Source organism: Onthophagus taurus, chromosome 6 (assembly GCF_036711975.1).
Source record: "Onthophagus taurus isolate NC chromosome 6, IU_Otau_3.0, whole genome shotgun sequence".
In the NCBI taxonomy this organism is placed as follows: Eukaryota; Metazoa; Arthropoda; class Insecta; order Coleoptera; family Scarabaeidae; genus Onthophagus; species Onthophagus taurus.
This window is the reverse complement of record NC_091971.1, coordinates 19,197,054-19,223,438: the sequence shown is the minus strand read 5'-3', so window position 1 is coordinate 19,223,438 and position 26,385 is coordinate 19,197,054. Positions and strand designations below refer to the sequence as shown.

The window sequence follows — 26,385 nt, the reverse complement described above, 5'->3', positions numbered from 1 at the left end:
TCAAATTAGTAAACAACCTCGATCGAGCGAACGAAACGACGAAGAACGGTAAAAAGGCGTGAAGATGCGCCAATGCGTCCCGGAAAGTTGAATTATGGCATATTTTTATTACCGATGCGGTGAGAGGATAACCTTGACTAATGAGAACTGCACGGCTTTAAGAAACGATTCGGAATTCGACCATGGAATGGTCATTACCGCCGATCCTTTAACAAACGATGTCCTCTTCGAGATACGCATCGACAAAAAAGTACATTCTTGGTCGGGTAGCTTAGAAATTGGAGTCACCGATATTCATCCGGAAGACTTCGTTTTTCCACCGTGTGCATCAAAATTGCAATGTGGTGCTTGGATGCTCGCAGGAAACTCTGTTTTGAAAGACGGTGTGTTGTTAATTGAACGTTATACCACTGATTTAGATAAATTGGAGCAAGTAAGTAATATTTATCAATACTAATTTGTTTCGGATAAATTCAAGAATTATCATGTGGCTTAAAAATCGACGATTTTTTTTAATAGATGTGAAATGATCCAAAAAACACGTTAAAAATAAAAAGAAAGTACAGAAAAGTGTAGAATTACTAAACTATAAATTGTTTATTTTATAGCCACCTACAAAATCAATCTGATAAACTTAAAAGTAAAGTTATTTTCACTAAACTAGGCGAGATTGCAATGTATATTTTCAGATGAAATATCCTTGTTTTTCTTAGGATTTCAATGCATAAAGACTGACTACCTGTTGTTAGATAGACTGTTGTGTTTGTTAATAAAACACTGTTATTTGTATTTACCTTCTTTATTAACTTGTTCACTTACTATTAACAACCATTCGATTACTACTGACCACATTGTACATTGATTTGCCCACATCTCTATCTATTACATCCTGTTTGTCAAGATAAATACAAAATATTATTTCATCATAATATAATCATTAAATCACTGGTAATTTTCTTAGTCTTTTATTTTGAGTCTCATATCTACTAACACTTTCTTCATTTTGAATACCATTTTGATTATTTACATTTTTCCATATATGAGCACAAACTTAGAATGTGAGTGTGGAAGATTTAAATACAGTTTATTTCTAATCAAAGTTCTTCCATCCTCACTTACAATTTTTTAACTTCTTATACCTACCTGCCTTACTATTTTTCCTTTTTTTTCATGTTGATTTAGGTTTTAGTTGATACCAAATATCATTACCTATTTCTAACTCATTCCTATCCTTAGTTGTTTTATCAAAGTTAATTTTATTTTTTAATCTATTATCATGTAATATCTGTGTGTATTTGTTTATTGTTTTAGGGTCTAATTTCTTATCTCCAATCACTAATGTATCTCTGAGATGTCTTGACATCGATATCTGTGCTGGCATGTAATCTGAATTATTTAGGGGTGTATTTCAGTATGCTAATAATACCTATAAATAAATATCCTCTTTTCCCTCTTAATTTTTTTTAATTAATTTCTTTATAGTTTGTATTTTTTGTGCGGCTTGTCCATTGCATTGTTGATGATGTGGTGACAATAATCTAATTTGAAAGTTCTAAGTATTTGCAAAATGTTGGTACTCTGCATTAGTGAATTGTTTAGTACTATCTGATATAACTATTTTTGGTATGCCATGTCGTGAAAATATAGATTTAATTTTATTTATTATGTTTTTTGTTGTGATGTCATTATTTAAAGTCATTACTTCTGGATACTTTGAGTAATAATTAATTATTAATATATAATTTTGTGCTTTTAATTGATAAATGTCAATACCCACTTTCTGCCATGGGTTGCATTGATTTCATGAGAAATCAATGTTACTTTTGAATTTGAATTTCCATATTTATTGCAAATTAAACATCTATTTACCAAATTTTCAATATGTTCGTTTATTTTGGACCAGAAACACAATTCTTTGCCTTCATTATGCATTTGGTTATTCCGAAATATCTTGTATATATGTTATTTAAAATTGTTGATCTCCAATTTAAAGGTATTATTATTCTTTGATTCATGTATACTAGATTGTTTGATTCCAAGGTCATACTGATAAAACTTGTCCAACCCAAAGCAGATTGCTAACATTTCTTTTTCTATTTGCGGATCATTCTGCTGAACATCTGTCAAAGCTCTAGAGGCCTATGCACACGGTTTATCGTCTTGAAGTAAAACAGCACCTAATCCATAACTTGATGCATCTACAGATACTTTTACTTGTTTTTTATTGTCGTAATAATATAAAATTGGATTTTTTGTCACTAATTGTTTTAATTGATTAAAAGCCTTGTCTTGCTCTTGACCCCAATTAAATATATGTTCTTTTTTTATTAAATCTCGTAGTGATTTTGCTTTTTGCGACAGATTTTCTATGAATTTTCCTATATATGTAATAATAAATCCCAAAAACCTTTTGAACATCTTTCTTACACTTTGGTTTAGGCATTTCAGAAATAGCTCTACTTTTTTCTTCGGCATCCCCTTCGGCCGGATATCCGGTTATCCGGCATATCTATCCGTCCATTATGGTTATAATTTCTGGTACATTTCTGAAGTGATACCCTACATTGCCACATTATTGGGATATTTGAATAAAAATGAAATTATTAAGAAAGTTGATAAGATAGGTCAACATATTTGGATCCAAGATACAAAATGAACATTTTTGATGCTGATGTAACTAACGAAGCAACTCTAAAAAGAGGATACGAATTTATAACGAATTTTGAAAATTATCTATGAAAATTGCAACATCGAAAATTTGATCAAAACTTCAAACATTGTTTTCTCAAAAATCAAAAGTTATTTTTCAAAACGGGTTGGTTTATTGGAAAGAGGACCCTCTTATTAACACTTTGGGAAATTTTCATACTCATATTCAAAGAAATGGATTTTATACGAATTTTTAAAACTTAATCGGCGAAAATTGCAAAATTTGAAAAAATTCTCGATCATTTCAAATATTTATTTCTCAAAAAATAAAAACGACTTTTCAAAACGGCTTTTTGCATTAAAAAGAGGATACTTTAATTAATAATTGGTGATATTTCCACAAGGATCCTTCAAGAAATGAATTTTATAACGAATTTTGAAAATTATCGATGAAAATTGCAACACCGAAAATTTTATCAAAACTTCAAATATTGTTTTCTCAGAAACTAAAAGTTATTTTTCGAAACGTGTTGGTTCATTGAAAAGAGGACACTCTTATTAACACTTTGGGAAATTTTCACTCATATTCTCAAAAATTTATTTCTCAAAAACTAAAAGCAATTTTTCAAAACGGCTTGTTGCATTAAAAAGAGGATACTTTATTTAATAATCGAAAGTGATAAAAGCGACAGTTCTGTTAGTAATGAATATGATGATGAATTACAAGCGAAGAGAAGGAAACTAGACGAAACTGCAACAAGATGTTTTATACCGGGTGTCCCTCAAAAGTGGCTCACCCCCATATTTTTCTTTATTATTGGTGATATAAGAAAACCATTTGGAATACATAGTTAGGCCGCTAAAACGGATTATTACGACATGAAATCATTCTTTTTGACTTTTGAGGGACACCCGGTATATCGTATTGGGATTGTTACAATGAGATTACTAAAGACAAACCTTTTATAAATAAAGTTGTATTCAATGAAAAAAGTCCTATTGGGGTTGAACTGATTATTATCTGCAGTGTCCAACACTTAAAAGAGATACTAATTGCTGTGAATGGCGAAGTACTAAGTGATAGCTTTTGAATATCCAAAGCCGAATATTTGGTAACTATCCGGTATCCGGCCGGATTTTAAAAAATGGCCGGATGCCGGATAATTGCCAGATATCCGTTCCACCACTACTAAATAAGTAACCTCATTTATACCAAACTTACACTTTTTTAACTTGAACTTTACATTTTTGCTTTAACTATTTGAAAGACTTGTTCTAAAATTTTATCATGTTCTTCATCTGTCATAGCATGCGTTAATATATCATCAATATATAGCTCTACTCCTGGAATTTGAAATATTTCTTTAAAGTATTCTTGAAAAACCCCACTCGCTGTTTTAATACCAAATGGTAATCTTAAAAATTTAAATCTTCCACTCGCAGTTCCAAATGTACATAAATTGCTAAATTCTTCATCTAAACACATGTTCCAAAAGCCACTTGTAGCATCTAAAATGCTGAATTTAACTGAACCATTCAAATTATTATAAATTTCATCTGTATTGGAAAGTGTGAATTTTCTGGACTTTATTACGTGGTCTTTTGGATCTAAACATATTCTTAAGCTTCCATCAGCTTTACGAACTAGAACTGTCTTCAGACGCACGGCTAAACCCGATATTTTCTAGTTGTAGGTCTAGTGTTAGTTCTAGTTAATTAAAAATTCAATACAAATATACAACATAGTAATATCTTATACTAACTAGTACTACCTACCACTGCCACTAGAACTAACCTAAGACCTAGAACTAGAATTATTCGGGTTTAGCCGTCTTGAGAGATGTGCGGCTAAACCCGAATGTTTCTAGTTCTAGGTCTTGTGTTAGTTCTACTTTTCGTTCAATAAAAATATACTAGAATCTAACGCTGAATAACAATTAAAACTAGAACTAACACTAGACCTAAATCTAGAAACATTCGGATTTAGCCGCACGTCTCTCAAGGCTGCTACACCCCAATGATTCTAGTTCTAGGTCTTGTGCTAGTTCTAGTGGCAGTGGTAAGTAGATTGTGCTTGAGTAAAACTAGCACTATCACTCTGTCTGAAGACGCACGGTTAAACCCGATACTTTCTAGATCTAGGTGTAGTGTTAGTTCTAGTTTTAGTGCAATAAAAATATGCAACATAATGATATCTTATGCTAACTAGCGCTACCTAGTACTGTCAAGTAAACTATCATTAGACCTAGAACTAGAAACTTTCGGGTTTAGCCGCACGTCTTTAAAGACGAATGATGCTAGTTTTTGGTCTAGTGGTTTTACACTATCATTAGAACTAACACAAGACCTAGAACTGCCTAGTGTTAGTGTTTGTGTAAAACTAGAACTGACACTAGAGCTAGAACTAGAAAGTATCAAGAGTATCAAGAATTAGTCAAACCTGAGTCAATTTTTAAGCCAGATGATGATTCTTAAATTATACCTTTGATTTTTTTTTTGTAATTTTTATGATTTAATTAGGATGAACGAGTGGGTGTTATGCGTACATCGGATGGCGATTTAATCTTTTACATAAACGGAGAACCGCAAGGTGTTGCTGTAGAAAATGTGCCACCCCTTCTATACGCTATTGTTGATCTTTACGGAAAGTGCGTTCAAGTATCAATAACAAATCCTTTGGGGAGAGAGCACAACAATGACGAATGCATGAGTGGTAGCTCAGTTTTAGGCATAGATAATGACCTATTAAATGTTACTTTAGCGGGAGATTTAAGCGAGCTGAGTTTGAGTAGTAGCAATAGTTTAGATATTCGAATGGATATGAATGTTAGCATGGGTTTACCTGAAGAAGAGATTCCAACTCCACGACAAACATCCCAAAGATTGCATTTCCATGATCGGTGTGGATCTCTAATAAAATTATCTAATTCGCAAAGAACTGCAGAAAGAAGGAGACCTTTGGATGAATTCAATAATGGGGTTGTTATGACTCATAGACCGTTAGCGGATGCTGAATTATTTGAGATTAGAATTGATCGATTAGTTGATAAATGGAGTGGAAGTATTGAAATGGGAGTCACAACCCATGATCCTGATAGCTTAGTTTTTCCAGCGACAATGACAAATATGAGAAGTGGTAAAATATTTATTGAAAATAATTAAATATAAATAAATTATTCTTTATCTCTTTTCTTTAAGGTACAATTATGATGTCTGGTTGTGGAATTTTAACGAATGGAAAAGGAACACGTCGTGAATATGGAGAGTATAATTTAGATGAATTATCAGAAGGCGATCGAGTAGGTTTAATGCGTCAACCAAATGGTGATCTTCACTACTTTATAAATGGTTTAGATCAAGGGATTGCAGCGCCGCAAGTTTCGCCAGTAATATGGGGCGTAATTGATCTCTATGGTATGACTATAAAGGTGTCTTTGGTCGACAGAGATCCTCGGGAAGTACAAAATTTGATAACGCGCCGTACGATTCGCGAACAACAAACATCGGTTTCTCCTGAACCGATCGATTTTTACGAACCGTTAACATTCCATCCAAACTGTGGATCGCACGCGGAAGTTATTAATAATGGAAAAACAGCTCATCGACCCAACGCAACTGATGATTTCAATAATGGTGTGGTTTTAACATCAAGACCTTTACGAGCTGGGGAATTATTTGAGGTTAGATTAGAACGGGTAATCACTAAATGGGCGGGTTCAATTGAAATTGGAGTGACTACGCACAGCGCTAAAGAACTCGAATTTCCCTTCACAATGACTAATGTTAGATCTGGAACTTGGATGATGACCGGAAGTGGGATTATGCACAATGGGACAACAGTTTTAGAGAATTACGGCACAAATTTGGACCGTTTGCAGGTTTCAGATCGCGTTGGGGTGATGCGAAAAGAAAATGGAAATTTGCATTTTTTCGTTAATGGTAACGATCAAGGAATTGCAGCCTCTAATGTTGTCGAGAATGTTTATGGCGTTATTGATTTGTATGGACAAGCTGTTGAAGCTACAATTATCGATGAGGATCACGCCACATCCGCTGATACAAGTGTTTCAAATACAACTCTTTATAGGTAATATTTTTGTAATTTTAATTTTTAATAATGTAGTAAAACCTCGATATAACGGATTAATACAGGGAAGGGAGTGTCCATTAAGGGGGTACGCCACCTTGAAGACCCGAAAATAATAGGTATTTTTAAACTTTTTTTGCAATCAGACCAAAGAAGTTTTCTAAAATACTGGTGTGAAGTTATCCATAAATCCCAGCAATAAACTTAAAACATTAATAATTCCGTAACCAATACGATTTGGGTAACCAAATTTCACACACAGGTCACTCTTATCCTCAAGAACAGCTAACCACCCCCATTTGGTAAAAAAAAAATTTTTCAACCCTCACCCCCGAAAAAGGGATGTTTTCGCCCTGATGGGCACCTTCGAATTAAACGAAATTCTACCACATAATAGAACACACTTCTAAGTATTTTTATCAATTTTCAAAACACCGTAAGCCCTAACGGTTTTCGAGAAAAAAAATCAGTATTATAAACCGCGGATGGGACTTTAGGGGTGAATTTGACCCCGTTGGGCACCTTCAAAATTGATGAAATTTTAGGATGATTTAGAGGATGCCTTTAGCAATTGAAATCAACCATCCAAACACCGTAAGGTATAACGGTTTCCGAGAAAAAAAAATGTGTTATTAGACACTATAGGTACACAGCGCGGCGCGGACATTGGGGGTGAATTTGACCCCGTTGGGCACCTCCAAAATTGACGAAATTTTAGGATGATTTAGAGGATGCCTTTAGCGATTGAAATCAACCATCCAAACACCGTAAGGTATTACAGTTTCCGAGAAAAAAAATGTGTTATTAGACACTATAGGTATACAGCGCGGCGCGGACTTTGGGGGTGAATTTGACCCCGTTGGGCACCGCCAAAATTGACGAAATTTTAGGATGATTTAGAGGATGCCTTTAGCGATTGAAATCAACCATCCAAACACCGTAATGTATTACGGTTTCCGAGAAAAAAAATGTGTTATTAGACACTATAGGTATACAGCGCGGCGCGGACTTTGGGGGTGAATTTGACCCCGTTGGGCACCTCCAAAATTGACGAAATTTTAGGATGATTTAGAGGATGCCTTTAGCAATTGATATCAACCATCCAAACACCGTAATGTATTACGGTTTCCGAGAAAAAAAATGTGTTATTAGACACTATAGGTATACAGCGCGGCGCGGACTTTGGGGTTGAATTTGACCCCGTTGGGCACCTCCAAAATTGATGAAATTTTAGGATGATTTAGAGGATGCCTTTAGCGATTGAAATCAACCATCCAAACACCGTAATGTATTACGGTTTCCGAGAAAAAAAATGTGTTATTAGACACTATAGGTATACAGCGCGGCGCGGACTTTGGGGGTGAATTTGATCCCGTTGGGCACCTCCAAAATTTACGAAATTTTAGGATGATTTAGAGGATGCCTTTAGCAATTGATATCAACCATCCAAACACCGTAATGTATTACGGTTTCCGAGAAAAAAAATGTGTTATTAGACACTATAGGTATACAGCGCGGCGCGGACTTTGGGGGTGAATTTGATCCCGTTGGGCACCTCCAAAATTTACGAAATTTTAGGATGATTTAGAGGATGCCTTTAGCGATTGAAATCAACCATCCAAACACCGTAATGTATTACGGTTTCCGAGAAAAAAAATGTGTTATTAGACACTATAGGTATACAGCGCGGCGCGGACTTTGGGGGTGAATTTGATCCCGTTGGGCACCTCCAAAATTTACGAAATTTTAGGATGATTTAGAGGATGCCTTTAGCAATTGATATCAACCATCCAAACACCGTAATGTATTACGGTTTCCGAGAAAAAAAATGTGTTATTAGACACTATAGGTATACAGCGCGGCGCGGACTTTGGGGGTGAATTTGATCCCGTTGGGCACCTCCAAAATTTACGAAATTTTAGGATGATTTAGAGGATGCCTTTAGCAATTGATATCAACCATCCAAACACCGTAATGTATTACGGTTTCCGAGAAAAAAAATGTGTTATTAGACACTATAGGTATACAGCGCGGCGCGGACTTTGGGGGTGAATTTGATCCCGTTGGGCACCTCCAAAATTTACGAAATTTTAGGATGATTTAGAGGATGCCTTTAGCAATTGATATCAACCATCCAAACACCGTAATGTATTACGGTTTCCGAGAAAAAAAATGTGTTATTAGACACTATAGGTATACAGCGCGGCGCGGACTTTGGGGGTGAATTTGACCCCGTTGGGCACCTCCAAAATTGATGAAATTTTAGGATGATTTAGAGGATGCCTTTAGCAATTGATATCAACCATCCAAACACCGTAATGTATTACGGTTTCCGAGAAAAAAAATGTGTTATTAGACACTATAGGTATACAGCGCGGCGCGGACTTTGGGGGTGAATTTGATCCCGTTGGGCACCTCCAAAATTTACGAAATTTTAGGATGATTTAGAGGATGCCTTTAGCAATTGATATCAACCATCCAAACACCGTAATGTATTACGGTTTCCGAGAAAAAAAATGTGTTATTAGACACTATAGGTATACAGCGCGGCGCGGACTTTGGGGGTGAATTTGACCCCGTTGGGCACCTCCAAAATTGATGAAATTTTAGGATGATTTAGAGGATGCCTTTAGCAATTGATATCAACCATCCAAACACCGTAATGTATTACGGTTTCCGAGAAAAAAAATGTGTTATTAGACACTATAGGTATACAGCGCGGCGCGGACTTTGGGGGTGAATTTGATCCCGTTGGGCACCTCCAAAATTTACGAAATTTTAGGATGATTTAGAGGATGCCTTTAGCAATTGATATCAACCATCCAAACACCGTAATGTATTACGGTTTCCGAGAAAAAAAATGTGTTATTAGACACTATAGGTATACAGCGCGGCGCGGACTTTGGGGGTGAATTTGACCCCGTTGGGCACCTCCAAAATTGATGAAATTTTAGGATGATTTAGAGGATGCCTTTAGCAATTGATATCAACCATCCAAACACCGTAATGTATTACGGTTTCCGAGAAAAAAAATGTGTTATTAGACACTATAGGTATACAGCGCGGCGCGGACTTTGGGGGTGAATTTGATCCCGTTGGGCACCTCCAAAATTTACGAAATTTTAGGATGATTTAGAGGATGCCTTTAGCAATTGATATCAACCATCCAAACACCGTAATGTATTACGGTTTCCGAGAAAAAAAATGTGTTATTAGACACTATAGGTATACAGCGCGGCGCGGACTTTGGGGGTGAATTTGACCCCGTTGGGCACCTCCAAAATTGATGAAATTTTAGGATGATTTAGAGGATGCCTTTAGCAATTGATATCAACCATCCAAACACCGTAATGTATTACGGTTTCCGAGAAAAAAAATGTGTTATTAGACACTATAGGTATACAGCGCGGCGCGGACTTTGGGGGTGAATTTGACCCCGTTGGGCACCTCCAAAATTGATGAAATTTTAGGATGATTTAGAGGATGCCTTTAGCAATTGATATCAACCATCCAAACACCGTAATGTATTACGGTTTCCGAGAAAAAAAATGTGTTATTAGACACTATAGGTATACAGCGCGGCGCGGACTTTGGGGGTGAATTTGATCCCGTTGGGCACCTCCAAAATTTACGAAATTTTAGGATGATTTAGAGGATGCCTTTAGCAATTGATATCAACCATCCAAACACCGTAATGTATTACGGTTTCCGAGAAAAAAAATGTGTTATTAGACACTATAGGTATACAGCGCGGCGCGGACTTTGGGGGTGAATTTGACCCCGTTGGGCACCTCCAAAATTGATGAAATTTTAGGATGATTTAGAGGATGCCTTTAGCAATTGATATCAACCATCCAAACACCGTAATGTATTACGGTTTCCGAGAAAAAAAATGTGTTATTAGACACTATAGGTATACAGCGCGGCGCGGACTTTGGGGGTGAATTTGACCCCGTTGGGCACCTCCAAAATTGATGAAATTTTAGGATGATTTAGAGGATGCCTTTAGCAATTGATATCAACCATCCAAACACCGTAATGTATTACGGTTTCCGAGAAAAAAAATGTGTTATTAGACACTATAGGTATACAGCGCGGCGCGGACTTTGGGGGTGAATTTGATCCCGTTGGGCACCTCCAAAATTTACGAAATTTTAGGATGATTTAGAGGATGCCTTTAGCAATTGATATCAACCATCCAAACACCGTAATGTATTACGGTTTCCGAGAAAAAAAATGTGTTATTAGACACTATAGGTATACAGCGCGGCGCGGACTTTGGGGGTGAATTTGATCCCGTTGGGCACCTCCAAAATTTACGAAATTTTAGGATGATTTAGAGGATGCCTTTAGCAATTGATATCAACCATCCAAACACCGTAATGTATTACGGTTTCCGAGAAAAAAAATGTGTTATTAGACACTATAGGTATACAGCGCGGCGCGGACTTTGGGGGTGAATTTGACCCCGTTGGGCACCTCCAAAATTGATGAAATTTTAGGATGATTTAGAGGATGCCTTTAGCAATTGATATCAACCATCCAAACACCGTAATGTATTACGGTTTCCGAGAAAAAAAATGTGTTATTAGACACTATAGGTATACAGTGCGGCGCGGACTTTGGGGTTGAATTTGACCCCGTTGGGCACCTCCAAAATTGATGAAATTTTAGGATGATTTAGAGGATGCCTTTAGCGATTGAAATCAACCATCCAAACACCGTAATGTATTACGGTTTCCGAGAAAAAAAATGTGTTATTAGACACTATAGGTATACAGCGCGGCGCGGACTTTGGGGGTGAATTTGACCCTGTTGGGCACCTCCAAAATTGATGAAATTTTAGGATGATTTGGAGGGCGGACTTTTGATAGAAAAAAAACTTTTGATAGAGAAAGAAATTTATTATATTAATGGTCTGTTTTACTTATAATTAAATTGTGTAATGGATTGAGAATATGATTATAATTACTTGCTACCGCGTTCCAGACCGTTTCCAACCCTTGTTCATTTAAGTAAATGTCATCCCTGTGTAGAAATTTGTATTAAATACATAAGAAAAGAAACATTTTTACGTTTTGTTACCCTTCCATCATGGTTCTGTTAACAATCGCTTCAATGTCGGTACAATTGATTTGCTTTTCAGCACAAAACCGTCGAATGTAATGATTGATTTCCTATAAAGGCATGGAGAGTATTTATTTATAGCATGACAGAGAAGTTATAATATCTTACGTTCACAGACTCGAAGTTTTTGCAGGGAGGAATTGTGCAAATTTGTATTCCTTTAGGATTTAAGGAAAGAAGGAAGCGGAAGAGGTGAGAATATTGGGACTTCAGTTGGGATGGTGATGTTTTATGGAGTATATCTTTAGTTCTTATCATTATAACGATATGACGTTCAACAATATCTCCACAAAAGCAAGGGTAACATGTTTTTGGAATACACTTTGCGCGCCGCAAAAGTTTTAGTATTGTTTGACCGCCTACTGCTAAGTCGAGGAAATATTTTCCGTTGCTTGACTGTTTTGGTTGTCGTCCTAAAATATATACCATTAGTAGGAATTAATTTCACATCTGTTAGAACAAATACTTTGTAGTTAGTTCTAGTACGTAGCATTCGGCAAAAATTACTATCGCCCAAAAACAGTAATTTCGTCGACATCTTCACTGGTCACTGGTTTTAACAAGAGATAACTAGAACAGCTGATCTCTGCAATAGCTGAGGAATCTTTATATATTATAAGTTTACTCCTCACCTTTCGGGCAAAATCTAAAAAATGTGTATGACGCTCTAAAACAACACCGAATAAGTCGGCAACTATTTTCCCGGAATGCACTTATAATGCAAAAAATATGGACATATTTTTTCCTTAATACCTGCGCCTTTTGTAACTGCACGTGGCGGAGTTCTTACCCTTTGCCAGTAACGACTAAAAGCCCATAAAACTACAAAATGCCTTTCTTAACAAAATTTATTTTTTCCATGAAATATTAAGAGTTTCGCAGTTTTCATAATCTATTAAAATCGCTAAAGGCACCTACTATCTGCTCTACATACGTGTACAATTTAATAACGAAATTGTTTCTCTGAAGCCGTGGTCGGTGTTTGGATGGTCGATTTAAATCGCTAAAGGCATCCTCTAAATCATCCTAAAATTTCGTCAATTTTGGAGGTGCCCAACAGGGTCAAATTCACCCCCAAAGTCCGCGCCGCGATCTGTACCTATAGTGTCTAATAACACATTTTTTTTCTCGGAAACCGTAATACCTTACGGTGTTTGGATGGTTGATTTCAATCGCTAAAGGCATCCTCTAAATCATCCTAAAATTTCATCAATTTTGGAGGTGCCCAACGGGGTCAAATTCACCCCCAAAGTCCGCGCCGCGCTGTATACCTATAGTGTCTAATAACACATTTTTTTTCTCGGAAACCGTAATACATTACGGTGTTTGGATGGTTGATATCAATTGCTAAAGGCATCCTCTAAATCATCCTAAAATTTCGTCAATTTTGGAGGTGCCCAACGGGGTCAAATTCACCCCCAAAGTCCGCGCCGCGCTGTATACCTATAGTGTCTAATAACACATTTTTTTTCTCGGAAACCGTAATACATTACGGTGTTTGGATGGTTGATTTCAATCGCTAAAGGCATCCTCTAAATCATCCTAAAATTTCGTCAATTTTGGCGGTGCCCAACGGGGTCAAATTCACCCCCAAAGTCCGCGCCGCGCTGTATACCTATAGTGTCTAATAACACATTTTTTTTCTCGGAAACCGTAATACATTACGGTGTTTGGATGGTTGATTTCAATCGCTAAAGGCATCCTCTAAATCATCCTAAAATTTCGTCAATTTTGGAGGTGCCCAACGGGGTCAAATTCACCCCCAAAGTCCGCGCCGCGCTGTGTACCTATAGTGTCTAATAACACATTTTTTTTCTCGGAAACCGTTATACCTTACGGTGTTTGGATGGTTGATATCAATTGCTAAAGGCATCCTCTAAATCATCCTAAAATTTCGTCAATTTTGGAGGTGCTCAACGGGGTCAAATTCACCCCCAAAGTCCTCGCCGCGCTGTGTACCTATAGTGTCTAATAATACATTTTTTTTCTCGGAAACCGTTATACCTTACGGTGTTTGGATGGTTGATTTCAATTGCTAAAGGCATCCTATAAATCATCCTAAAATTTCGTCAATTTTGGAGGTGCCCAACGGGGTCAAATTCACCCCCAAAGTCCGCGCCGCGCTGTATACCTATAGTGTCTAATAACACATTTTTTTTCTCGGAAACCGTAATACCTTACGGTGTTTGGATGGTTGATTTCAATCGTTAAAGGCATCCTCTAAATCATCCTAAAATTTCGTCAATCTTGGAGGTGCCCAACGGGGTCAAATTCACCCCCAAATTCCGCGCCGCGCTGTATACCTATAGTGTCTAATAACACATTTTTTTTCTCGGAAACCGTAATACATTACGGTGTTTGGATGGTTGATATCAATCGTTAAAGGCATCCTCTAAATCATCCTAAAATTTCGTCAATTTTGGAGGTGCCCAACGGGGTCAAATTCACCCCCAAAGTCCGCGCCGCGCTGTATACCTATAGTGTCTAATAACACATTTTTTTTCTCGGAAACCGTAATACATTACGGTGTTTGGATGGTTGATATCAATCGTTAAAGGCATCCTCTAAATCATCCTAAAATTTCGTCAATTTTGGAGGTGCCCAACGGGGTCAAATTCACCCCCAAAGTCCGCGCCGCGCTGTATACCTATAGTGTCTAATAACACATTTTTTTTCTCGGAAACCGTAATACCTTACGGTGTTTGGATGGTTGATTTCAATCGTTAAAGGCATCCTCTAAATCATCCTAAAATTTCGTCAATCTTGGAGGTGCCCAACGGGGTCAAATTCACCCCCAAATTCCGCGCCGCGCTGTATACCTATAGTGTCTAATAACACATTTTTTTTCTCGGAAACCGTAATACATTACGGTGTTTGGATGGTTGATATCAATCGTTAAAGGCATCCTCTAAATCATCCTAAAATTTCGTCAATTTTGGAAGTGCCCAACGGGGTCAAATTCACCCCCAAAGTCCGCGCCGCGCTGTATACCTATAGTGTCTAATAACACATTTTTTTTCTCGGAAACCGTAATACATTACGGTGTTTGGATGGTTGATATCAATCGTTAAAGGCATCCTCTAAATCATCCTAAAATTTCGTCAATTTTGGAGGTGCCCAACGGGGTCAAATTCACCCCCAAAGTCCGCGCCGCGCTGTATACCTATAGTGTCTAATAACACATTTTTTTTCTCGGAAACCGTAATACATTACGGTGTTTGGATGGTTGATATCAATCGTTAAAGGCATCCTCTAAATCATCCTAAAATTTCGTCAATTTTGGAGGTGCCCAACGGGGTCAAATTCACCCCCAAAGTCCGCGCCGCGCTGTATACCTATAGTGTCTAATAACACATTTTTTTTCTCGGAAACCGTAATACATTACGGTGTTTGGATGGTTGATATCAATCGTTAAAGGCATCCTCTAAATCATCCTAAAATTTCGTCAATTTTGGAGGTGCCCAACGGGGTCAAATTCACCCCCAATGTCCGCGCCGCGCTGTGTACCTATAGTGTCTAATAACACATTTTTTTTCTCGGAAACCGTTATACCTTACGGTGTTTGGATGGTTGATTTCAATTGCTAAAGGCATCCTCTAAATCATCCTAAAATTTCATCAATTTTGAAGGTGCCCAACGGGGTCAAATTCACCCCTAAAGTCCCATCCGCGGTTTATAATACTGATTTTTTTTCTCGAAAACCGTTAGGGCTTACGGTGTTTTGAAAATTGATAAAAATACTTAGAAGTGTGTTCTATTATGTGGTAGAATTTCGTTTAATTCGAAGGTGCCCATCAGGGCGAAAACATCCCTTTTTCGGGGGTGAGGGTTGAAAAAATTTTTTTTTACCAAATGGGGGTGGTTAGCTGTTCTTGAGGATAAGAGTGACCTGTGTGTGAAATTTGGTTACCCAAATCGTATTGGTTACGGAATTATTAATGTTTTAAGTTTATTGCTGGGATTTATGGATAACTTCACACCAGTTTCTAAAATCGGGTTGCAGGATGTGAATAAGCCACTTTTCTAGTTTTAAATACATATTTTATTTATTAACAGTTATTAAAATTGCACCCGCTAGATGTCGATAATGTTAGGCTTGCAAATCGTGCAGGGTTAAATTGTGCGCAGGATTTCTCCTAACGCGTAAGTCGAATAATTAAAACTTGAATACGATTAGTTTACTAAACTCAAAAACTAGGAAACTACGTAGGATTTTTAAAAAATATTTATTTTTGACGAAATGGTGACGATTTTACAAGAAATGTCGTATTTATCGATAAAAACGTACATAAAAATAGTTGTAAAATAGAGAATCTGAGACATAGCGAAAAACGGCTACGTACTTACCTAGAATAAGATAATAAGTACAACCTTTTGAAAAAAAAAATCTTGAAAATCCGTTGAAAAATGTTGCACAGATTTGAAAAATGTAGTTTCCAGAAAAACGTTAAAGTTTTCAAATGTAAAAAATTAATAATAAAAAAAATAAATCAGCGATTCCTGCACCATACAGCTGTCCTTCCTGAAGCTTATTTTCATCTTCTGCAGCTTTTCTGTCTGACAGTAGGCTTCTACGAGCTTCTTTAGCCTCAGCAGTCATGGAGCGCTCAGCGCGAGTAATGCGATTTAAATCCGTTTCATGCCAAAAGTCGAAGCACGATTTTCCAATTGTTAATTTTAGTGCTTACATTATTTCCATAATGCTTGTAAGACCGTCATTAAAATTGCAAGCAGCTATATCAGACGCAATGTCTTGCCACTATGAATAGTTTTTGGTGCGATAGACCATAACGCGGCGTTGTAACTTTCATTGCTGTTTTGCGTATATTCCCCTAAACATCTTGTCAAAAGATCTTCCCTTGATAGTTCTTCGTACACAGGTTTCACTGCGTTGAAAACATCATTGCCGATTGCTGGCTTGTGAGTGTACTCATCGATTTCTGACAAAGCGTACGCTTTTTGCCAGGAATTAGCACCAATTGGACAATTGTCATGCTTTGGAGTTTCATCTGTTGAAATTTTATGATACAAAGTAGCCCAGATCTCTTTTTTCATGTCCTTCGCGGAATCGCAATTTCTGCGAATAACCAATCCATAATATAAGGAAAGTTCATCAATTAATTTTCCTGTTAATTTTCCTTTCCCTCCTAATCCGCGGGTGTTTCTTTTTAGATTTCGTAACCGTGTGCCCATTCGTTTCAGAACGTGATCGACGCATTCTTTTCTTGTTACTATTATACTGTCATAGGGCTGAGCATTCATAATACCTTTGAAGGTTTTGCTGTCTCCGTCTCCTACGTAAAAACAGTACTTCAAACATCTCTATGGCGGAGTCCACTTCCATTTTTCCTGAAGATCCGACATGGTTTATATCACATATTTCTTTATGATCTTCGACTCAATCTTGAAATTCCGCAGTATCTTCTTTACTTTTCCAGTAACTACACTTCTTACAAATTTTTGACTTTATATTTGGAATTACCCCTTTGTTCGATAGAAGTCGGGTAAAGTTTTCTACGAAAATGAGTTTTTGTGATGCTATTGTTTATTCAGGTACCCGAAAGCCTACTTCAATAGTGTTTTTGAAAAATGATATTTTATGTTTTTTTTAACTTTTTTGTACAACAAGGTCAAAATACCTGCATATACAATGGATAACAAAAAGTGGTTACAGAAATCTTAGAATTTTCGGTGAGGTGTGTTACAAAAATCAATTTTTTAGGCAGAAAAACATTCCGCAAATGTTTTCTGTCAATGGATTCTCATTCTAGACAGTATAAAGAACACTTTTAAGCAAAAAAAAAATCGATTTTTTTTCATCGTTAATGAAAATCATCGTCCGTTATATGAATAATTTTAATTAGAGATGGCACAGATCGTCGTTTAGCGAGATTTCGGTTGCCGAATGGTACGATACTTTTTAATAAAAATCGTGATAGTTAAGCCAAGTTAGTTTAAGCCAAGGTCTATAGTTGTATACATGAATAAAAGGCTGAAGTTACAAATATTTTAAACTGTCTATTAAAAATAGTAAAGTTTGGTTATACTTTGTCATTATTAAAACTGATGAAACAAAAGTTAATTGTAAATTATAGAAACAAATAATATCAAGAAGAGGGAAAGAAAAAGCAGCTTCTAGTCCATTAATACTTCATTTAATAAGACACCATGAAGCTGAAGATAAAGAAAATCTGAATATCAAGAAAAAATATGTGAAGATAAGAAAATTGATGAAATATTAATGGAAAAGGTATAACTGAAAATTAGTACTGAATAACTGACATTACAATAATATCTAGCAAAATATAAATTTTGAGATATTAATGACCAACAAACTAAAAAGATTTCTTTCAAAATTGCTGAGATCATCTGCTTTGATAATCAACCATATGTAACAGTAGAAGATAAAAGATTTTCTTTGTAACTATATAAAAAATATAATATCTAATATTTATGACTTACTTCAAACTGAAATTGCAAGAAAATTGTCTAAAATTTAAATCATTCAACTTCTGATATTAGGATATGTTCTAAAAACAATATTTGTTTCATAAGTATGACAGGACCTTAGATATCAAATGAATGGGAGAGGGGAAACGTCGTGTTGAGTTGTGAAAGTTTTGTTGAAATCATGCTGGATTGGTTGTTGCACAACACATTTTTGGATTTTACTGAATTATGGAAAATACAAATTAATCATATTTCTATACTGGCGACAACATGGTTAAAAGCTGCAATGATACTAAAATAGATAGCTAAAGTTGTTTCATTCATACACTACAACTTCACAAAGTGCTATATTAGATATGATAGCTTGCGCGAGAAGAATTCTTACACATTTTAATCACTCTTCTTTAGCATGTGATAAATTGAAAACTATTCAGAATGATTTAAACATGACACAAAGAAAAGTTGTATAAGATGTATTAACTAGATGGAATTCCGCCTTTTATAGCTTCAGCGACTGTACCAACAACAAAGATGTTTTATTTAATTATATATTTATCACAAAATAATACTGCATTTGATCTCACAACAAATTAATGGAATTTATTATAAACAATTATAAATATTTTAAAACCATTTGAAGAATACACTAAGCAGAAAAGTTCCACAATTATCTCAGATGTTATTCTTTCAATAGCTACATTACGAAAATCAATAAACATATTTTCTAGTGCATTAGCGCAAAACATAAGCGAAGGTAATAATAATTTTGCAACCTAACTTGATCCTCAGTGTACACATTCTTTTTTTTTGGAATACCTAAAAGCTACAGCAAAATATTCAATATTTTTATTTATATATTACTTTTGTTATAATGATATTGGTACTACCAGTTCATCATCACAGCAAGTCAATGACAAACAAAACTGCCACAAAAAGTGAAGATACATTTCTGCAACAAATTAATACATTTTTGAGTGTACCTATAGTAGACAAAAGTTTTGATCCTATTATTTGGTGTAAAGACCATAGAGAACTGTATCCAAAATTAAACAAAATAGCTCCAAAACATTTGTCAAGCCCTGCAAGTAGTGCTTAAAACGAACGCACATTTTCTGAAATAGGAGTAATTTTCTGAAGACCGTTCAGTGAAACGTTTTTCAGGTTGGCATTTCTACAGAATTCCAATAGATGGCACTGTTATACCATCCATTTTTATAATAATACCAATACCATAATTAAAATTTTATCGTTAATGGTTTAGATTTAACGGGTCAAAAATCATGAGAAAATTTAAAGGATGTAAAATCATTGCATTTTTATATTCTAATAGTAATTCAACCTGTTTTAATTCGTTGTCTACCAACAGATGACGCGGTCCTTTATGTGTCATTTCATTAATAAAAATTTAATCGCGATGTGTTATAATATAAATATGATGTTAAAATACAAACGCAACATAAACATAACAAACAATGCTGCACCTAGCGGACAGCGCTTGAATCTTTAGACTTTGGTATTTCTACAGATCGGGGATTGTCCTACTCAAATACCGCAACCTAACAATTTTTTCACAATAAAATAAATATTTTATATTTCCTAGTGCTTATAACTGCTTTCGCTTGTTTACGTTTTACGGGGAATACCCGAATGTATGATGGCTATGACATTATGGGTGTCCCGAATCACTAAAGTGTACGTTTTACTTCGATATGAGCTTGACTAAAAAATGCAAATACAGTGATGACTATATTACATATGGTTTTGTTGCTACACTCAAAAATAGTGTCGACCAGCCGCAGTGTGTTATTTGTTACGAAGTGTTAAGCGATGCTATGAGACCTTCTCGTCTAGAGCGACATTTGTCAACAAAACATAGTGCGTTAAAGGATAAACCAAAGGACTTTTTTGTTGCCAAATCTATAAGTTTGAAACGCATAAAATTGCATAGTGCTGGATCCTTTGCTCAGTCAACTGAAAAGCCGCTTGAAGCTTCGTATGAATTATCGCTATTCACCGCAAAGACAAGAAAAGCCACTTTATCGATGAAACACTTATCAAACCTTGCCTGTTAAAAGCCGCTGATATCCTTCTTGGAGCAGAAAGTAAACAAAAATCTTCACAAATACCGCATCGATGATATGGCCGCAAACATAAAAATTCAGATAGTGGAGGCCGTGAAAGAATGAAAGTTTTACGCAATGCAGTGGGACGAGATTACAGACGTTGCACATTGTTATCAATTGCTAGTTTTCAATGGATACATATACAACGAAACAATCAAAGATGAAATGCTGTTTTCTACCGTTTTCTACAGAGTTAACGACAACTTTGTAGAAAACGCAGAAGCAGTTGATATAATGACAGCTATCTCTGAATTCTTTGACAAACATGAACTGTCAAGGCTGAAAAGTTGATAGGTATATGCACAGACGGCTTCAACGCTTGGCTCTCGCACAGGATTCGTACAGGTGGCCAAAGAAAAAAATCCTAATATAACCGTTATTACAATTGTCAATTATGTTAAAAAAAAAGTGCGTTAAACACCCGACTTTTTACAGTCTTTTGTGCAGATTTGGTCACAGAAGATAAAACATTATTGACCCATTCAGAACTCCGCTGGCTTCAAGATGAAGTAATTTTGTTTTGAACAAACTGAAGTGTACGTTGTATTCAGAAAACCAACTGTCCTAGCAGTATTGGCGTGTCTATCAGATATTTTCAATTCCTTGAATTCACTAAACTTGAAATTACAAGGTGGAGACTCGACCATAATATATCATCGAGATGCCATCACGGCGTATATTGAAAAATTGCAAGTCTGGAATCGCCAAATTTTAGCATACAATTATTTCTGCTTTCCCAAATTATTTGCAATTTCAAAAGAAGCACGTTTTAAGGAGGTTTTTGAGGACACTGATAATATGAAGAATAAAATATGAATCCATTTGCAACACCTCATCGATAAGTTCAAGGGTTACTTCTCTAACTAGTGCGATAATAACATTTATAAGTTGGCCACGGATCCTATTTATGTTAAAATAGATGCGTTACCTACCAGAAACACTACAAGAGCAAGTTTTGGAAATTAAAAATGATTCTGCTGCCAAATACGATTTTGAGAAGATAAATAAGTCACTATTTTGGGTAAAATATCTCAAAGTTTTTCCCAGCATAGCAGAACAAGCGCTGCACCTGTATTTGCCCTATTCCAACACCTATGTGTGCGAAAGGGCGTTTTTACAGTTGTGGCAATAAAACTGAAATATAGAAATAAACTTAATATTCAACCTAGATATGAAACTCTTGTCAACAGTATGCAAGCTCATCCAATTCATTGATTGATTTGTTCTTTCTTAATGCATGTATGAAAGCTGTATTCCATTGTAATAATACTTTTACGGAATATGTATGTTTTTTGTAACTACAGGGTTACCCAAAACTCCCGGGACGGAGCTATAAGTTTTGAACGAGTGAAGAAAAAAATTTGAAAATTTGGGAATCACTAAAGAGTCATAAAACCTACATTCTTAGATAGTTTACAAGTTCCATGCAATTTTTAAATAGCAACCCTTGTCGAGTTTTACCTTATTTTAAAGGTAATTAAAAAAGAAACACAACTCCATAAACCAAAACCCGATATCTTAATTCTTTCAAGAATTATGAAGGGTTGACTACCAAATGGGAAAATAAAATATCTTCATGTTTTTTTACACGTTTATTACGATTTTTATAACAAATGTTCAAATTGTCGACCTTCTTTGGTCTCGGCTTGTGAATGGAGTGACGAAAATCCACGTTTAATAAGAGAAGATCATACTCAGAGATCAAAAAAATTAATGTATGGGCTGGTATTATGAGAGAGAATGTAATTGGTTCATTTTTTATTAATGAAAATTTGGACGGAAACAGATATCTATAATTGTTAGAAAATCAAGTAGGTAGTTCCAAGTGTACGTGCCGTATGCTCTAATAGTATTGACAATAAGTGGATCCAACAAGATAGTGCTCCTCCACATTTTAGTCGCACAGTCCGAGACTTTTTAAGCCGCACGTTTCCAAACCGTTGAATTGGTAGAACAGGTGAAATTGAGTGGCCACCACGATCTCCTGATCTAACACCACTGGATTTTTTCTGTTGAGGGTTTCTGAAAAGTAGAGTTTATGCAACAAAACCAGAATCAATAAATGATTTGGAAAATCTCATATTTGAAGAAATCACCAATATCACTAGGGATATGCTCCTGATGGTTTATGAGCGTATGGGTCATTGCGAGACCGAAGAAGGTCGACAATTTCAACATTTGTTATAAAAATCGTAATAAACGTGCAAAAAAACATGAAAACACTTTATTTTCCCAGGACTGCTACATCACCTGTATATTATTATACTTATTACAAAACTACGACAAGGGGGACGTGGTATTTTAATTTTATGGAGTACGAAGGCGTGATAAAAAAGCTTTGAGAACCGCTGATCTAGATTAACTCCAACGGAGAAAAATTACTTTTTATACATCACACTTTACAAAAATTTTTAGATTAATCTTTTTTATTGAAATATTTAAAAAAAATTAATTCGTTTTTAATAAATGTAAACATAAAATTTTATTTAAAGCGAAATAATTATCGTAATAATACATTACGATCCGGCCAAATTTGCTGGATGATTCGGCCGGAACCGGATCTGCAATCAAATCGAATCAATATCAAGGCCGGATTTTCACGCCATTTCTAATTCTAATGCACACAAATTCGGACCAAGCCACACCGTTGCGTTATATGGCTATATTAATAGCAAGGGTGGTAGAATCTAAAAGAACTGCTACATCTCGCGAACAGGTGCACAGTTTAAAGGCCCGTTCGTGACGTCAGTGCTAAATAGCAATTAACACCAGCATTAAAACGAACACTAGACCCGGCTAAACCCGAATGATTCTAATTCTAGTGTTAGTTCTATTTTTTATTCAATAAAAATATAAACAATCTAGCGCTGAATAATAATTAAAATTAGAACTACTCTCCTTGAGTTATACATCGTATAGAGGAACTTGGAGAATGATAATTAAAAATATTTTGTCCGTTATATCGAGTTCCATTATATCGATGTTTTAACTGTAATTTTGATGATTTAGTGAACTTCGTTTTCATCATATTCATGGTAAAAACGCACGGGTTATAAACAACGGGATGACAGCAGTTCGTCCTCGTCCCCAAGCAGAATTTAACGACGCAATAGTCTTTTCAAATCGACCTTTAAGAGATGACGAAATCTTCGAGGTGATCCTCGATAATACCGTGGATCGTTGGTCGGGAAGTATTGAGCTAGGGGTTACATCGGTTAAACCAGAAGAAATTGATTTACCAGGAACTGCAACTGATTTATGTCGGGACACTTGGTTATTAAGTGGAACAACCGTAATGGAAAATGGGGTAACTGTGAAGAATGATTATAGCTTGGATTTGGATGGACTTTCAGCGGGTGTTAGAATCGGGGTGGTTCGAACATCGGATAAAATTTTAGAGTTTTATTTGGATGGGGTTGCTCAAGGGGCGGCGTGCGAAGTTCCAAATGGAAATTTGTACGCGGTTGTTGATTTGTATGGGAGGTGTGCTCAGATTAGTGTTCATAGAAGTACTCCTGTTAACTTTCCTGGTAGTATTAATCAAATTGGAAGTTGTATCCGTTCGGATACTTCTCCGAGTTTGCAAGCGACAAGTGTGGTGTTACAACACCCTTTAGAACCAACTGATTTACACAGGTTTAATTTTATTTTAAGCATTTTATTAAATTACTTTTGTTGGTATATTTTTAGATTATCAGAATATTGTTCGAAAGGTATTACAATATCAGAAAATGGTTGTTTGGCGATTCGCTCAAAAGATATTCACCACGGCCTCGTTTATAGCGCGACTCCTTTAGCTCACGATGAACTTTTTGAAATTTCTATAGTTTCTACAACTCCATACGTTGCTGGATCACTCTCAATGGGGGTTACATCTTCGATTCCAGATCAAACTTCCTCAATGATACCCCCCGAAAGTTGTTATTTAACAGCTAATGAGCTTCACTATAAAAATAAAATAATTCAACTTTTCGCGCCGAATTTAAATTGGTTACGCGATAACGATCGTTTGGGAATATTAAAAACTCATGATACACTTAAAGCTTTTATTAACGGCGAAGAAGTTTTTGTAAATTTTCCTTTAATGTCGGAAAATTTGTACGTTTTCGTCGATTTATCGGGATCGTGTTCGAAAATTCAAGTTACAAGTCGAAAAGTTCCAGTTACTCCGTTAGCAAATGCGATGCTTCAAGATAGTTTGGAGATCGTTTTAGATCAAGAACCCAATTCTTTGGAGGCTCCAATCGCAAGTGAAGAGCACACTTCGTTAGAAATACTTTGTTGTACCCCGACGAAATATGAATTTCATGATAATCATGGGAGAAATATCGAAATTTCCGGCGATAAAACCACCGCTAAAAGAGTCGCTTCTTACAACCAAGGAATCGTGATTGCTTATCCAGCTTTAGTTCCTAACCAAATCATGCAAGTTCAAATTGAACAATTAGATTCTCGGTGGAATTCATCCATTATGTGTGGAGTTGTTTGTGGACAACCAGAAAAATTAAATTTACCTGGAACTGCGATTTCAATGAAAGGTACCTGTTGCATAATTGCGAATGATTGGATTTCGATAAACGGATTAAAATCGCAATCAACGTCTGGTGAACGTCTTAACATGTTAAAACCGGGTTCGACTGTTGGTTTAATGGTAACAGAAACTGGATTACATATTTTTATTAACGGTGAATGCGAAGAAATTTTACCTTGGGTTCCGAATGATGGTCAACAATCTTTCGCTATATTCGACTTATATGGTCAATGTCAGCAAATAAAAATTTTTAATGAGTTTGAAGAAGAATCATTGGCAAGTGGTTCAAGTCAAGATTGTGAAAAAGCCGATTTGGAAATATGTGAGAAGGAGCAAAGGCCGAATACGGAACACTTAACGCTTCCTATACCCACAACGAGCAATAATAATGCAACAACAACTGCCGTTTTACCTAAAATCAGTCCGATAACTCCCATTAGGAGCATAACACCTTGTGCATATCAAGAAGAATGTGTAGCGTTTAAAAAGACACTTTATTTACCAGATGAATTTTTTAGTTTGGAAGAACCTACCTGTATTTGCAATAATTGTTATAAAATTATGAGACTGGATATTGAAGGATATAAAGATAGTCATGTTATTGGTAATAAATTTTTTTTTTTTCGTTACAAAAATAATTTTGGTAATTTTTTAGGTTGGGTAAAGTTTCCTTTGAAGAATTTACACAATACTCCCACAGACATGTGGCATTTGGCTTATTATGGTAGTAAATTATCCACAATAAGATGTATTTTAGATAAGGGACAACCATTAACGAAAAGTAAGTAATAAAAAAATCGTTTTTGTTTGCTAAAAAGACATCTAATCACTTTTAGATCAAATGAAATATTCCAATTTGATTGGTCAACGTCCTGATGACGTTCAAATAAGTTTTAGTCCTTCTTTACAACATTGCGATATTGTTCCGTTTAAATTACCGGACGGAAAAGAAGTTTCCGCTGCATTCCAATTGCTTGTAAAACCAGGGTCTTATTCGCATTCTAGGAATGTCGTCGAATGGAGCACCAAAGAAACAGGCGCTGTGGTTTTACAAGCACTTTTATTGAAAATTTCTTAGAAATGTTCTCCAAAGACTTTTTGTCTGTGTTAATGCCCTTTTGAAATATTTGAAATTAGTGTTTATTTTTATGTTTCTGCTGTGATAATAAAAAAACATTTCTCAAATTTAAAAATTAGAAAAGTACATGTCGAAATTTAGGTTCTTTTTAAGGTTAAGTTATTGTATTTATTTTTGTAAATTTGTTAGTTTAAAATAAAAAAGACAGTTTTTGTTGTATTTGTTTAGTAATTAATTCAGTAAAGAAAGAATGTTAGATTTCTTGTTCATTGTAGGGAGTTAAAATGTAATAAAAAGTAATACATATGTAGAAAAAAGGAGCAATATAGTTTCAAATGAG

At 35.7% G+C, this 26,385-nt stretch overlaps 1 protein-coding gene and 1 long non-coding RNA gene across 2 annotated transcripts; one reads left to right on the top strand and one right to left on the bottom strand.

The window, feature by feature from the left end:
• On the top strand, window positions 1-26,385 carry LOC111417196 (neuralized E3 ubiquitin protein ligase 4). Its single transcript, XM_023049411.2, has 7 exons — window positions 1-433; window positions 5,170-5,785; window positions 5,848-6,736; window positions 23,446-24,072; window positions 24,127-25,571; window positions 25,623-25,748; window positions 25,804-26,385. The coding sequence occupies exons 1-7, from the start codon at window positions 95-97 to the stop codon at window positions 26,043-26,045; spliced, it is 4,284 nt and encodes a 1,427-aa protein (XP_022905179.2). The 5' UTR covers window positions 1-94; the 3' UTR covers window positions 26,046-26,385.
• On the bottom strand, window positions 11,620-13,188 carry LOC139430302 (uncharacterized). Its single transcript, XR_011640771.1, has 2 exons — window positions 11,822-13,188; window positions 11,620-11,764 (listed from the first exon to the last, which is right to left on the bottom strand). It is a non-coding gene; the product is annotated as an uncharacterized lncRNA (long non-coding RNA).